This window comes from Schistocerca nitens, chromosome 3 (assembly GCF_023898315.1).
Source record: "Schistocerca nitens isolate TAMUIC-IGC-003100 chromosome 3, iqSchNite1.1, whole genome shotgun sequence".
Lineage (NCBI taxonomy): Eukaryota > Metazoa > Arthropoda > Insecta > Orthoptera > Acrididae > Schistocerca > Schistocerca nitens.
Window position 1 is genome coordinate 833,386,599 of NC_064616.1, and position 16,325 is coordinate 833,402,923.

The 16,325-nt window shown below is 38.5% G+C and overlaps 1 protein-coding gene across 4 annotated transcripts in view; it reads left to right on the forward strand.

Moving 5' to 3' along the window:
* Positions 1–13,610, forward strand: part of LOC126248862 (annexin B9-like) — a 145,167-nt gene extending 131,557 nt beyond the window's left edge. For all 4 annotated transcript variants that reach the window (XM_049950300.1, XM_049950298.1, XM_049950299.1 and 1 more), the window contains exon 9: positions 13,338–13,610. In XM_049950300.1, coding sequence (XP_049806257.1) covers positions 13,338–13,388 — 51 coding nt within the window. In that variant the 3' untranslated portion in view covers positions 13,389–13,610. The remainder of the gene's footprint in view (positions 1–13,337) is intronic.
* The last annotated feature ends 2,715 nt before the right edge of the window (positions 13,611–16,325 follow it).

Below are 16,325 nucleotides of genomic sequence, written 5' to 3' on the forward strand. Positions count from 1 at the left end.
CAGTTGCCAAAATCTCGTTTCATTATCTTGAAAACAGATTAGGAAATATGAAGTACGTTATTAATATTTCATTCTTGTGCACGACCTGTTGTGAGTGAACATCCTATATGAACTCAATTTTCTCGAGGTTGGAGACAGACGTCCTCCCAAATCTAAAGAAAAATTCAATATCTTAGCTAAATTTTATTCGCAACAAAATAAACTGTAATGTGCACCAAACACAAAATCATAGGGACCTATAATTTTCATTACAAACTCTTTTGTACTTTGCAAAGTGTCTTACTTAAATGGGAATATCGTAATAAGAAAGACCATGAAGTGCCATATAAAGCTGGGAATATCGTAATAAGAAAGACCATGAAGTGACATATAAAGCTGTTTGTACCACAAAAATCAAACTTTGTTGATGAATAGTTTCCGTAAAATCATGTGAGACAGACTACAGAGCTCGCATGACATTCTACCCATAGTGGCACTGCTCCACCTTGACTAGCAAGCTAACCAGCATTCTCTGTGCGCACCTACAGGTGCATATAGTGGCAGTGGGCAGCATGGTGACTTGACTTGCGGACTACCGGCTTTCTTTATGTTCTTACACTAATTGGGAAATCCTACCTATACCTCAGTTGACTGTGATCTATTTATCTGAGAAACATGAGACTCTCAACAAAATCTATTGCATCAGCTTCTATACTTATCGACAATAAAATTGAGAGTCATATGTCTCCAGAAAAATGTAATTCCGTAAGATCTTATTTATTTTTTCTCTGTTCGTCCAAAAATTTCTCTACCCTGATCAGTTGTGCTGATATTGTTCCCACTAATTATCTTCCTATCTCAGAAGGCAGATGCCTTACATCCTCATCCTCATATGGTTTTCCTAAAGACCAGTCCTTACCCAATCTCTTCTCCAAAAATTCTGTTCATGTTTCACCAGTCTCCTTATAATCTTCATTATACAGCCCATATAGAAAGCTATCCTGTGTGCATTTTAACCAGTACTTTGCCAAAAAGGCAGCCTGAAATTCAACATACATCATTCTTCCTTTAATTTGTATTTCCCAGTTGTATGCACCTCCAGTCAAATGATTAAAAACATAAGAGATCTTTTCAGCATTGGTCATTACTGATAGTAATGGATCCTTAAAACTACTAATAAACCCAATAGTGGACATCTCCTTTAGGTTGGAATGTGTTTAATTGCATGCCCTGTAGAAAACATGCATGTCTTTGTTAATCATTGCTTACGTCACCACTACACATGAAAGAAGAGCTGAAACCTTTGGTCAGTTTCAGAGCATGCCATTCAGCTTGCATTTCGGTCTCACTATTTGGGACTTGGGTTCAGCTTGCATTTAAGGTCATGCAGTGATTGCTATTTATTTCTAGGTTCATAATCTTACTCATCTGTCCTGATGCATGGGCACTTCCTGCACCTCCAAATCAAAACTTGTGATCTTAGGGCCCTGCTCCACTCGGGGACTTTCTTTAAAAATGTCCTTAATTCATTAGACAACAAATTGGAGGCAACTGGCATATTCTGTGATCTGTCAAAGGCTTTTGACTATGTGAGTCACAGCATTCTTTTAAGTAAATTAAAATATTATGGCATCACTGGTAGTGCTGGAAAGTGGTTTCAGTCATATCTTACTAATAGAAAACAAAGGGTGTCATTACGTAACACTTCAGCAAGTAGGCAATCGGACATCATCTGACTGGGAAGAAATTACATGTTGTGTTCCCCAAGGTTCCATACTAGGTCAGGTCCACTGATTTTTCTTCTGTGTATTAATGACCTGTCATCTGTTACATTACCAGATGCCAAGTTTGTCTTATTTACAAATGATACAAACATTGCAATAAATATTAAGTCAAACATAAATTTAGAAAGGGCAGCTAATCAAATTTTTACAGACATTAATCAGTGGTTAATAGCCAATTCACTTGAACTTTGAAAAGACTCACTATATGCAGTTCAGAACTTCCAAGAGATTTCCTCCTAGTGTGTGTATAAAATATGACTACATGGAAATAGAATTTGAGAGTGTAAAATTCTTGGGAATACAACTTGATATTAAATTCAGTTGGGAGTGACATACTAACGAACTGCTAAAGCGCCTAAACAAGTCTGTGTCTGCAATGCGAATGATGTCAGACATAGGGGATATAAATGTTAAAAAAACTGGCCTATTTTGCTTATTTTCACTCCATTATGCCATATGGTATTATATTTTGGGGTTACTCTACAAACCGAGATAAAGTTTTTAGAGTATAGAAGCGTATAATAAGTGTGTAACGTAGTGTAAATCCAAGAACATCATGTCGAAACCTATTCAAAGAACTGGGCATACTAACCACACCTTCTCACTATATTTATTCCTTAATAAAGTTTGTTGTAAATAATACATCTCTTTTGCCAACTAACTGCTTAGTACACAGTATCAATACTAGGAATAAGAACAATATACATAAAGATTTAAGATCACTTACTTTTGCCGAGAAAGGAGTCCAGTATTCAGCAACGCATATTTTCAATAAGTTACCAGCAACCATTAAGAGTTTAGTTTCAGACAAGGCACAATTTAAACATAATTTAAAAGAATTTTTGGTGGCCAACTCCTATTCCATCCATGGATTTCTCAACAAGTGCAGTAGACTATGTTAATGAAATTTATTATACTTTAATTTTTGACAGTAATTGGTTGTAACAACCAAGTAACTACCTACTGTGTGAATGATGGATGTATGGAACGTAGATGTAAGTATTAAACTAGTAAATATTAGAAGTTTAATTTTGATTCTTGTAAATAATTTTACTGTTTATTGACTGAGGATCATTAAAATTAATGTAACTCAAGTTTTTCTAATTTCATTTTTGTAATGTGTTTATCTGACATGTTCCACACTCGGGGGGGATCCCCTCTTTTGTGGGTCTATGGAATGAATAATTTAATCTAATCTAAATTTGTGATATGTTCCTAAAGCACCTGTCTTGTTTTATTTAATTCTGTAACTAGCTCTGTGTGTTCTCATTTGACTTTAATTTCAGTTTGGTCTTGTTTCACTTCACCAGCAGCACAATCTTGACTTTCTAGCATCTGTTGATGGAATTAATTAACTCCCTCCTTCTGATATTGACCAAGAACTTGTCTGTCTCCTTTGAACTGTCTAGCTATGCTACGCAGCATTTTGTGTGTGTGTGTGTGTGTGTGTGTGTGTGTGAGAGAGAGAGAGAGAGAGAGAGAGAGAGAGAGAGAGAGAGAGAGAGAGAGAGAGAGAGTGTGTGTGTGTGTGTGTGTGTGTGTGTGTGTGTGTGTGTGTGTGAGAGAGAGAGAGAGAATGTGTGAGAGAGAGAGAGAGAGAGAGAGAGAGAATCTTTTGTGAGATTAGCCTAATTTTTTTCAATTCTGTTAGCAAGAGTTGCCAAAGTAGTTTCATTGTACCCGAAAAATCTGCTGTCAGTGGATTTTCCACACCCATCTTCCATAGTCTAGTTTTGGGTTACTGTGTGGAGGCACCCTGATCCACAGCCTCTAGAAAAGTATTTGTAGCAACACTATATTCAGTTCTATTGGATTTCCCTGACCATCCATTTACTGACACTTCTTTCCCTGTATCTGCAGCTTTAATTAAGTCTGCACTTGGTGTGGTGTCACCGCCAGACACCACACTTGCTAGGTGGTGGCCTTTAAATCGGCTGCGGTCCGTTAGTATACGTCAGACCCGCGTATCGCCACTATCAGTGATTACAGACCGAGCGCCGCCACACGTCAGTCTAGAGAGACTCCCTACCACTCGCCCCAGTTGTACAGCTGACTTTGCTAGCGATGGTTCACTGTCTACATATGCTCTCATTTGCAGAGACGACAGTTTAGCATAGCCTTCAGCTACGTCATTTGCTACGACCTAGCAAGGCGCCATATTCAGTTACTATAATTACTATCTTCAAGAATGTATTCTGAACAGATAATATTGTGAATCATGTACTGTCAAGAGTGACGTTCACATTTATGGATTAAGATTAAGTATCAAACTAATTACGTCGGCTTTCTGAATTCTCATTCCTTGTCACATTCCAGACCGCACGTCAGTATAGTTCTTCCCTCCTCACGCCAGCCTGCGTGAGCTAAAATGCGTGCATTTCGGCCTCCACTCGTAACACTGTGTTGGCTCTTCTGCTAACACAAAACTTGCCATATTAGTCATATAGTCCTTGTCATCAATTTTAGATTTGTTACTAAATGACATAAAGAAGATGCTAAAGCAGCACTGTAAATTATCCAACACAATATACTCCTAGTATTTGCAGCACACTATTTATGCTGTTAAACACACTAAGGAGCAATGCAGTGCCATGCAATACTATGCCTTCGTTCAGTTATGTGCGACAGCCCATGACAGTGATCTGGCCGCTTTTGCAAAATACTGCAGATGTGATGCATCGTGATGCAATGGTTCTGTAACTCTTCTTTCTTGCATAATCCAAAAGTGATGAAATCCACTTTCCACGTACACGCAGTTACCATTCACAGAGTGTTCCTAATTCCCTTCTGTGGCTAGTCGTACTTATTCAGTGTCTAAGATTTCTTCCTAGTGCAATCTGATATGAAGTTCTCTTTGAAAATATGGCAATATTTTCATTTAACAGAATGTTGATTAATGTCCCCTAAGTTCTATTTTTATCCATAGTTTCTTTACTGAAGAACAAAGTTCTTTCACACGGCGACACATACAGTTTCTTCAGCATAGAACAAAGTCCTTTAACTTTTTCTCTATGTTATCCGAAGATTGCATTAATTTCATTAACTCATGTGTTGATGTATATGACCTCTCCCTGTACTTTCAACAGTTTTCTCTTGGCTGTCAAACTAATGAGAAAAGAGAGGTGACGATTTACATAGCGATACATAGATGGCAAATGAATTATATCGTGCATGAACCAAACTAAGAGGGCATGCTGAAATGTAATGACTCTGACTATTTTATAACAAATGTTATTAATAGTATACATTTTTATTTTTCATGTCTACATATTTATTTCCTAACAGCCCTTGCACAACAAACACATTTCTCCCAACAAGAGACCAGCTTATTAATACCATCACTGTAGAATGTTCAACTTTGTTGGTAGAATTACAATCCCACCTCTGTTTGCACCACTTTCTTGGTATCAAAGTAAAGCCCTCAAACATTTTTCTTCAATTTTTGGAAACGCATGAAAATCGGTTGGAACCAAGTCGGGAGTGCATGGAGGATGATAGACGACAGTGAACCCAAAGCACCAGAATGTTACAGATGTTGCAGTGCTCATTTGTGCTCTCACATTGTCATGCTGAAGGAGAGGAAGCTCAAGGTGTGGATAAGCTTTTCGAATTTGAAATTAGATTACAGCATGCTGTGTCATGTGCACCAACATAGTTATGTTACACACAGCCGTATTACACGCTACTCTGGTGTCAGAGGGCTACTAATGTGTAGACATGAAGAATAAAGATGTAGAATGTCAATAACATATGTTTTGTTTAAAAAGCTTTAAGAATGTTGGCATAAAAAATTCAGAGGCATAACTTCCCAGCACGCCTCAGTACACACTGTTTTCTGTGCTATTAGGAATGTGTATTCAACAATATTACTAGAATGATAAAACGTCACGCAACTGGAACACTGTTCATTAATACTTCCGACAAGTAAATGTTCCCCAGTCTGTTTCATGCAGTCTCAAAGCACTCATTCAGTCCAGCCACAACTAAAAGTTTCAGCTTGAAGTTATGTTCAGAAAGATTTAATTGTCTCAGTAGCTTATAGTTAACTACTTCTGGTTTTCAATAAAGATAAGTCACCTTGATAATATTCAAGCTTCCATGTGGCATAAATGGCAGCCACTCATGTAAAAATGCATGCTCTCTTCTTCCACTTATAACCTTCAATGCCTTAATTATTAGTTCACCAAACTTCTTCTTTGTGTACAGAAATACCTCCTGTTTTCACTGTACTCCTCAAATTCGTAATCATGCAAACACTTCTTCACAGACACACTTTCTCTAACATAGGCGCTGCAGCCCAATTGTCACCATTGGGCACCCATACAACTCTGAACTGCCTGTCTTGCATCTGCCCAAGTGCATGCAATCGAATAGGGAATTCTCCATCTGTTGTGGTGAAACTGTTCCTTCTGGAAATATCAGAAGGCCAACAGTATAGTATTGATGAGATGTTGGTGAATGTGATAGATTATTAGTGACGGTATTGATAATAGTACCCTTACAGGTATTGGTAATAATTACTTATGTACAATGAATATAATTAATCAGGAGCCAGAAATATGACATTGGGCTTTGAATAATGCAAAAACAGATGTGTTTGTTGTAATTCATGATTAGACATTAATGAATTTCCTGTCCACTTAGTGCTGGCTAGATATTCCCAGTTGTACATAGACTGAGTAAAAAATATGAGAACATTTTCAGTTTGAAGTAGTTAATGTAAGGATCTCCTGCTTAGGCCACCTAGGATCCTATATATTGAGTCATTGATTTTGTAAGTCCCAGTGCCATGCAGTAACACAAGACAGCTTGCACTATCAAGTAAGAAAACAAGAAGTGATACATGGAGAGGGATGTGTACCTGTTGCAACCAAAAATATTGATCTGTTGCAGAATAATGTTAACATTTTGCTCCTTCGTAAATTCAGAATTGAAGCATGTCTGTGGTACATACACTCCTATTTAGCAGTTGCTGTAAAGTTGTATCTGTATACAGGCCCAACAGTTGATTCTTTTATCACAACATTTGATCCAAAAGCTGTTGTGGAATATTGAAATCCACAGTTCATAGCACTTTCCATACAGACATGATCTTGTCTTCTGCATGTAATGTCTTGTTATCACAAATGAGGGCTTGGCTGAAGACATCTTGCAGATGTTTGTTAATGAATGAACCCTGCTACCACAAGACACTTGAATTAAAGTTGATAATTGGGTTGAAGAACACAGGGGTGCACTGAGTGTACAATATATTATTTAGAATAATAAAATAAATGCAGGTCAGTTGAAATATCTTCTTAGTGCCTTTCTTATTGAATTACACCAGCTGCCACAATCTACCTTCCTGAGCACCTTTACAATTGTCCCAAATGTTTGACAAACAGATATATTTGCACTTTTTTTAATGTGCAACTTGCCTCTCACTCCCACACATTAGTCTGTTGCTGTAAGTCACTCATACCCATCCGCTCCCACTAGCCCATTCTCACTCATTGATTCGGTCCAGATCATTGGCATTATCTCCTTGTGTCTCTCTGTCATGGTCCCCCCCCCCCCCCAATCTCTCAGCCAGTCTCCCTCATTCTGTCCTCCTAATACTGTCTCCTCTCTCTCTCTCTCTCTCTCTCTCTCTCTCTCTCTCTCTCTCTCCCTCTCCTTAGTGCTACTATCTCATTCATTAATGCCCAACTACTGCTATCTCTTCTCACTGTCACTATCCCTCTCTTCCTCCTTGTCATTGACTGTCTCACATCATCATTACCTCTCACCCACTTTCTCCTTTTGTTTATTTCTCTTCTGCTAGCACTGCCTCCTTCACTCTTTTCCTGGCACTACTGTCATTCCACTGTCGCTGTGTTCCTTTTTTCTCACACACAGCCATTACCACCTTCACTCTTTCTGTACCATAACCACTGTCTTCTCTCAGCAGAAACAAGTGTGACTATGTTCACATGCCAAATTTTTTGTGAAAATTTTAAGGTGCTGAGGAAGGAAGAATGAGGCTGCTGGTGCCTCTCTTTTCAGTCTGTTTTCTAAACAGGAGCATATTTGCCTTTTCTGTGTTTCAGTAGAAGCATTTTTCCACTGGTTCCCTTCTCTCTGCTACATTGAGGCATGTTGTTCTTGTGAAAAGAATGTTACGGGTCAGAAAATTTTGACAGCTTACTTATGTGAAGTTGAAATCATGCAAAAACATTGGATTATACGAGGGCGGTTCAGAAAGTAACCTCCGATTGGTCACAGTGCGGGTTGTGGGGGGAGTAGCGACGCCATCTGTGCATTCACGCACTCAACAGGTCAGTCGGCATCAAGCCGTGGTCGAGTGAACGTCGTACCTGCGCTAGTTTAGTTTTTGTGGCAGTTTGAAATGTGTGCTGCAATAGAAAACCCCGCCAAATGTGAAGTGCGTGCTGTCATAAGGTTTTTTACAGCCAAAGGATATTCTGCAGCAGCTATTCATCGTGAGCTTTGTGCCGTGTACGGACCAAGAGTTATGAGTGAAGGAGTTGTCCGTGAATGGGTACGTTTATTTAAAAGTGGACGAGAAAACGTTCATGATGAAGAGAGGAGTGGTAGACCATCATTGGTGACTGATGAACTCGTTCAGACAGTTGATGCAAAAGTTCGTGAAAATCGACGTTTCTCAATGTCGGAGTTGTCTACTGGTTTTCCACAGATTTCTAAGACTCTCTTGTACGAGATAGTGACAGCAAGATGCGGTCACAGGCTGGCTCCAGGCACAAGCGGGTGACTTTATGCAGAAGGAATTTCAAAGCTTGTGAAGAGATACGATAAGTGCCTCAATCGCTATGGAGACTGTGTAGAAAAATAGTGCAAAGATGTAGTTGTAAGATATATATTAAAATATTTTTATTTAACTTGGTGTATTTTTTTAAATCAACCGGAGGTTACTTTCTGAACGGCCCTCGTATGTGCACAAACATTTGGCATGTGCTTCAGAACACAACCAACATGGGGTTCCCATAACCCTTCTCCTGTGCGCGCGTGTGCGACACACACACACACACACACACACACACGCACACACACACACACACACACACACACACACACACACACTCTCTCTCTCTCTCTCTCTCTCTCTCTCTCTCTCTCTCTCTCTCTCTCTCTCTAGATAATAAATTGGGATCTTACAAGGGAACCTCCCCATCGCACCCCCTCAGATTTAGTTATAAGTTGGCACAGTGGATAGGCCTTGAAAAACTGAACACAGATCAATTGAGAAAACAGGAAGAAGTTGTGTGGAACTATGAAAAAAATTAGTAAAATATACAAACTGAGTAGTCCATGCGCAACATATGCAACATCAAGGAGATTGTAGCATAAGGAGTGCTGTGGTCCCGTGGTTAGCGTGAGTAGCTGCGGAACGAGAGGTCCTTGGTTCAAGTCTTGCCTAGACTGAAAATTTTACTTTCTTTATTTTCGCAAAGTTATGATCTGTCCGTTCATTCATTGACGTCTCTGTTTACTGTAAGAAGTTTAGTGTCTGTTTTGCGACCACACCGCAAAACCGTGCGATTAGTAGACGAAAGGACGTGCCTCTCCAATGGGAACCGAAAACATTTGATCACAAGGTCATAGTTCAACCGATTCCTCCACAGGGAAATATCTGATATAGTCTATACGACACTGGTGACGGCATGTGCGTCACATGACAGGAATATGTTGTCAACCCACCTAACTTGTACACTTAGCGAATGGGTAAAAAAGAGTCTTCTACCTTGCCCGATTTAGGTTTTCTTGTGAATGTGATATTCACTCCGAAAAAAGTGATGAAAACATGAGAGTTTGTCACATACACTGAAAATAAAAATTTAAACTTTTCACTCGAGGGAAGACTTGAACCTAGGACTTCTCGTTTGGTAGCTGCTCTCGCTAACCACGGGACCACCGCGCTCCGTGACACACATTGTCCTTGATGTTGCCTATCTTCGCATGGACTACTCAGTTTGTATATTTTACTAATTTTTTTCATAGTTCCACACAACTTCTTCCGGTTTTCTCAATTGATCTGTGTTCAGTTTTTCAAGGCCTATCCACTGTGCCAACTTATAACTAAATCTGAGGGGGGTGCGATGGGGAAGTTCCCTTGTTAGGAATATATTTGCTATGCATAGCTATCTTGAAATCCACAGCTTGGGTTTGGTACCCAAAAACTGTGTTTTTTAATTTTTCTAAGGACTTACCCATGAACTAAATGGTGCCTCCGTAAGGCTAACCATAGACCACATCTGATGCAAAAAGAACCAACCTATTTGCTCGCCTAAGTTGTAGGAAGTGTGTAATATTCAAACTTTGACCCTTTACTGTAGTATAATTACAGTAAGACAAACCTTCTGTTGGGTACACAAATGGTCTGTAGCACAAGGGCTATCCAAAACATTTAACCCTACCTTTGTATCTACAGAACCCGATGTATGAGCGCTGTGAAAATCCATTTTTTATGTGTGGTACTTTCGAACATACTAAGTGTCACATGCATACTGACTGTACATTTCGTGCACATAAATACAAAAGTCGATTTTACTTTAGCTGCCAATATTCTGTGGATCATTGGACACAGGAGCTAGGGAGAAAGAGATAAGATTCTGTTGAATGTCCTTATGCTTCAGCCGACATTTGTTGAGAATGGCAGCATAGTTGCTGCTTTGTTTATTGCTATATATCATCACACTACAATGCTTAACTGTACTTGTTCATTGGGTTGATACACAATTTTGTAGTTTGACTCATCACTAGCAATCTAGTTCGAATGTAGCAGCTATCAAAGTATAGTATGTCTTCTATAAACATGTTGTCTGACAGCATGTCTGTACTAATACAAGTTTAAAGCCTACTACACAATTAAAAATAGATTCTGAACTGTTACATAAATCACTTTGACTCCATATCTATTGTGACCATTTCATACCAGCACATTGAGTACTTAAAACGTCATGAACAGTCCTGTTAAACAGTCTAGTTGATTAGTGTTAGCTGTACACCATCAGTAAAAAGTAGTAAATACCTGGAGGAGTGCCAGTATTGTAGATACATACCTGATGGGCAAATAACTAAAAATGTTAATTGTGTATCAGAAATAAATTTGTAAATTTGGAACTGTTATTCGCAGTAATTTATTACACACTATCAAAATTGAGTGACTGTACATTTAGTTGTCAGGTTCAGTATGCAGTTAAAATTTCTAGCTCGATTGCCTATACTCTGTAAAGCTTTGTATTTGCCTTTCTTTAAAATTTAGGATTATCATTATGACAGGTATAAGTAGCTACACTGAGAGCACCTAGTTGATTGAAGGTACCAACAGTATAATCGTGAGTCCGCAGCTCATGGTCGTGCGGTAGCGTTCTCGCTTCCCACGCCCGGGTTCCCGGGTTCGATTCCCGGCGGGGTCAGGGATTTTCTCTGCCTCGTGATGACTGGGTGTTGTGTGCTGTCCTTAGGTTAGTTAGGTTTAAGTAGTTCTAAGTTCTAGGGGACTGATGGCCATAGATGTTAAGTCCCATAGTGCTCGGAGCCATTTTTTTGAAAGTATAATCGTGAGACTCTGTACCCACTATAAGTGATGGTCTATATTAATCACAGCTTAAGCAAAATGTCTGTAAGGAGCTCGCTCATTATTTATCTTGGACAGACCTGGAATTCATTTGTGTTGCCATTGGATGTCTGTTAGAAAAGCCTATTTTTGTGGCAGTTCTTTGCAATTGAATCTTAAAAATGATTCACTATATCTTGTAGAAGAGATAAATGATGAAGCTGTATTGTTTCTTGCACAACAGAGAGCATAAAACAGTCTGAACTTAATTGTAAACTTCCAAAAGTCCACTATTGGTGTACACAACAAAAAAATAAAAGATGTTACCTCACATCACATCTGCATTCAAACATTTCAAGTCATTAAAATGCACATGGCAAACTTGTAGTTTTGAAATGCAAATAGAATAATTTTGGGAACTGGGAAAATATGCACACACACTGAACAAGATACTCGTGTAGTTACAAAATGAAATGGAAAGAATTGATGAGGATGAAATCGGTGAAGATACAGTGATATGAAATATCAGTGAAAAACATTCAGATATGCTGAGCTTGTGATGAAACTAATCCGTCTTGACAATTGAAAATTTGTGACAGACAGAGACTTTAGAACTCTTATATCCTGATTATCTAAAACAGCTACCTTAACCATAAGGCTATTTGTGCAGGAATCCAGGCCTGACTCATTTCTATCGCCACCGATGTTTCCACCTGATATCTGAACACTACTGCCACAAATTCTGCTGTGATACTTGAGGAAACACTGCTTGATGTGACTGCTTGAAATGAGCAGGAATCCTTGTCAGACACAATTTTTTCAAGCACTACATATTCATTACATTTCAGGTTCAGCATTAATATTGTTCCCTCTCCCACCCCACCCATAAATCTGTATATTTCATTCCAGTGCTAACGTATGACAGTAGCATTTTGAAATCATAGGTGTCTGCATCAGTGCCAATGAAATTTCGAGCCGGATATGGAGGTGAGCTTAAATAACATAATGGTTGAGATGACTGCGCGATAAGCAGGAAATCCAGATTAAAATTTCAATCTGGCAAAAATTTTGAATTGTCATGGCACTCATTTTGTGCACATAGCTCTGGATGAGAATTGTCCAGTTCTGGAAAAGTCATAGTTGTTTGCTTAACTGCATTAAGTCTTGTGAGTCTAACTTATGTCCAGTAGACTAAATTTTTAAATTTTGGGATACCAACTGGCAATTTTATTTCTGAGGCACTCTCGCCTTTTAGTGTGTCAGGCACAAACATTCTCTGTGGGAATGCGCATTGTTGTCGATAAAAAGGAAAGAATTGTCATAAGGCAGAACAAAAGTCAAAGTTGATTCACTAGAGGGAAGGGTAGCTTATTTTTCCTACTGGTATTTTATTGGTGAATATTTCAGTTTTATTTTATCCATACTGGATCTTGTTGAACTCCATGGCTGCTATTAAATTTAACATCATTGATGGAGAATGCAACCTCTCACAAATACTTTTCTGAAAGCTTTGCGTTATTGCTGTAACTGGTTTTGGGCTGTCATGCCAGTCTTCAGATACTGTCATAAAAAAAAAGTATAGCCATCTGAAGATAGGCACAACAGCCTGAAACTAGCAGAACAATGAAATTTTCTCTCTCCTATTCTCAAACTGCAGTTGACTGTCGACAACAAATTTATGAGTGAATAAATGTACGTCAAAGGTTTGGTTAATGTTCCAAATTGTTTGAACAAATGCCAGCTAGATGTACATGTGTGAACTCTGCACATAATTATAATAATTTTTCTTTTGTGCAATGACATATTTTTTTCGAAATAGTGTGTTACACCAGAATATTACCCTGCAGGATGTCAGTGAATGAAAATATGTAAAATACATTACTTACCAATTTCTATAGCCCCAAAGTGTGTGTGTGTGTGTGTGTGTGTGTGTGTGTGTGTGTGTGTGTGTGTGTGTGTGTACGTACATTTACTTCCATTATATGCCATGTACTAAAATTTATATTTTTATTTTTCAGGGTGACACTTCCGGTGATTATAAGAGAGCTTTGCTTGCTATTGTGGATTGATGAAGATTGTCTTTTTCTGTATGTAACCACAACTTTTTGTGATAAAATGAATCTCAGATTGTGAACTTGTGCTAGTTTAGAAATGAAATTTGGGCTTCTGAATATGACAAAAAGAGTAATTGTTTATTATTATAAGATCTAAGGTGTCGGCTTGATCTTGATATGAAATGAGTGTAATATACAAACTTTATTTATTCAGAAAAATATATGTATACAGTGAAACTGCACCAGACTTTCATTGTGTGTTTCATCTGTCTCCTTTATTTAGCAGAGTTTAATTTATACATAATTTCAGAAACTGAAAAGCTAAACTACATTAACTGCATGGACTTGAAAGACTTTCATTACCTGGAAGTAATGCATGATTGCTTCAGGGTTTGAGGTACCACTTATTATTCGGCAAGGCAAATTGGTTATCTGGCCGTTGTGGAAACTAACTTGGCCACATGACAAGGTACAGTCATGTTCAAGTTCAAAGTAGTGTTAATTGGTACTTCAGTGTAAGCAGGAAAAATAGTTGTGTAAAATATATTCATGGTGAAACTACAACTTGATGTTTAACATTACTAATTTTATCGAAAATGCCAACAAGAAAGGTGCGATAGTGCCAACAGAGAAGGCAGCAGCAGGTGCAAAAAATGTTGAGAAGCAAAATTTAAGTCAGTCATTTGTGTGCAAATTACAGTAAGGCATGGCGCAAAGTGAGATATCATTTGCATATCTGCCCCCCCAAGAAGAATAATTATAATGCTCACAATAAACTTTCAATTATTGATGTACATAGATGTGTTATTAGACATTAAATTCTGCTATGTTAGGAACAATGTACAAAAATATGACATTTGCTAAAACTTCACGGATTTTTTTAGCACACAACTGGAACACCAGGTTAGCAAAGAAACTTGGAGAAAAAACTGTTCCATCAATGTGACGCGATTTTTTTTTAAAAGGTGCCCGAATGATGAGTCATCCAAAATTGAAGTGTTTTATGTAAGTGAACCATGGATTCATACACGCTACACTGCAAATAAATATTGCAAAGTGATAGTGTTCAAAGAACAGTGATGATCAACATTTCATTGTTGTAAATGCAGAGTTTCGTCCTGGTGTCTTCTATCCTTATTGGCTTAAAAGGAAAATTTCAGACTGTCATGTAGAAATGGAGAGAGAGGAAAAATTAAAAATACATAGACAAGGAAAGCTGAACTTTTGACGTTAATCAAAGAGCATAATAGTCTCTTTATTCCACTGACAAAATGTTGCAAAAAATGGTTCCCTTCCTACTTCTATTATACCACCATGACCTGACTTCTATAGATCTGGTCTGGAATCTTGAAAAGAATAAAATCCATTGTCTTTATTTGTGAAGCATCTTGCTGTTTAACCTGAAAAATTAACTTCTGCTGTTTTTACTGCTGATAACTAAATGCCATGTGTCAGCAAGCCTGGTGAAAGTCTTTTGACTTAAAACTCTAGTTTGGCGACTTGTTCATTAGTTTAACTGCTTTTACATCTGAGAGACTCTTCTACAGGCCTCACAAGGTTGAGGGCACATCCTTCCAGATCTTCCCACCAAAGCAGATTTAAGGAGGTCACTGGGAATGAAACCTGGGGCCTTGGTGTTCTTCGGTCGTGGGGGTCCTAAAACTGTCACTGCATCCCACATATGTGTCACCCAATACTTTGTCTCACCATTCTCTCTCATCCTCTTCTCTCCATTGCTTCTTGGAAACCCATTACCCACACTCATTATTTTCTTACTCTTCTTTTTCTTTTATGAGGTTGTCATGAAAGTGCTTTCTTTGGTAGTCTGTCTTCTTGCATTCTTTTGGCATGCCGTAACCAACCAAGCTGTCTTTTTTTGTATCCTTTCTATTACAATTCCTCATTTCTTATTTGGTCAAGTCAGGAAATTCTCCATGATCTTCTCAATTTGATCACGTCTAAAGCTCGGAGTCCCTTTCTATTTCGTTTCACGAGTCCTCACACCCATTCCCACAACTTGGTATTGGTTCCACAATGTACGAGGTGTGGCTAGAAAAAAAACCGGACTAGTACTGGTGAAACAATAAAACGAATGCAATAAGGCTGAAAGTCGCGTGGCCTGTCACGTGACTCTCGCTCCACCTACTGCTCGAGTTTCATCTGCCTCCTGCACTCAGTCTGCCCGTGGCGTCTGTTTTAAGTAGTTGACGTTTTGTCTGTGCGTTGGAAAATGTTGAGTGTACAGAAAGAACAGCGTGTTAACATAAAATTTTGTTTCAAACTAGGAAAATCTGCAAGTGAAACGTTTGTAATGTTACAACAAGTGTACAGCGATGATTGTTTATCACGAACACAAGTGTTTGAGTGGTTTAAACGATTTAAAGATGGCCGCGAAGACACCAGTGATGACACTCGCACTGACAGACCATTGTCAGCAAAAACTGATGCAAACATTGAAAAAATCGGTAAACTTGTTCGACAAGATCGCCGTTTAACAATCAGAGCAGTGTCTGAGTTAACAGGAGTTGACAAGGAAAGTGTTAGGCAGATTCTTCATGAAAGTTTCAACATGAACAAAGTCATGGATCTTTCACCAAGACAATGTCCCAGCTCACAGTGCGTTGTCAGTGAAGACGTTTTTGGCAAAACTCAACATTCCCATCTTAGATCATCCACCCTATTCACCTGATTTGGCCCCCTGTGACTTTTTTCTTTTCCCTAAAGTCAAGTCAGCTTTGAAAGGAACTAGATTTGAGACTGTTGAAGCAGTAAAAGAAAAAGCGACGGAAGTAATGTATGGACTTACCGAAAATGATGTGCAGCATTGCTATGAACAGTGGAAAATTCGTATGGAGCGGTGTAGAGACCGAGGAGGAGAGTACATTGAAGGAGATAACATGAAATTGTAAATAATTGTAAATAAATGTTTTTTCCAGCATCAGTCCGGTTTTT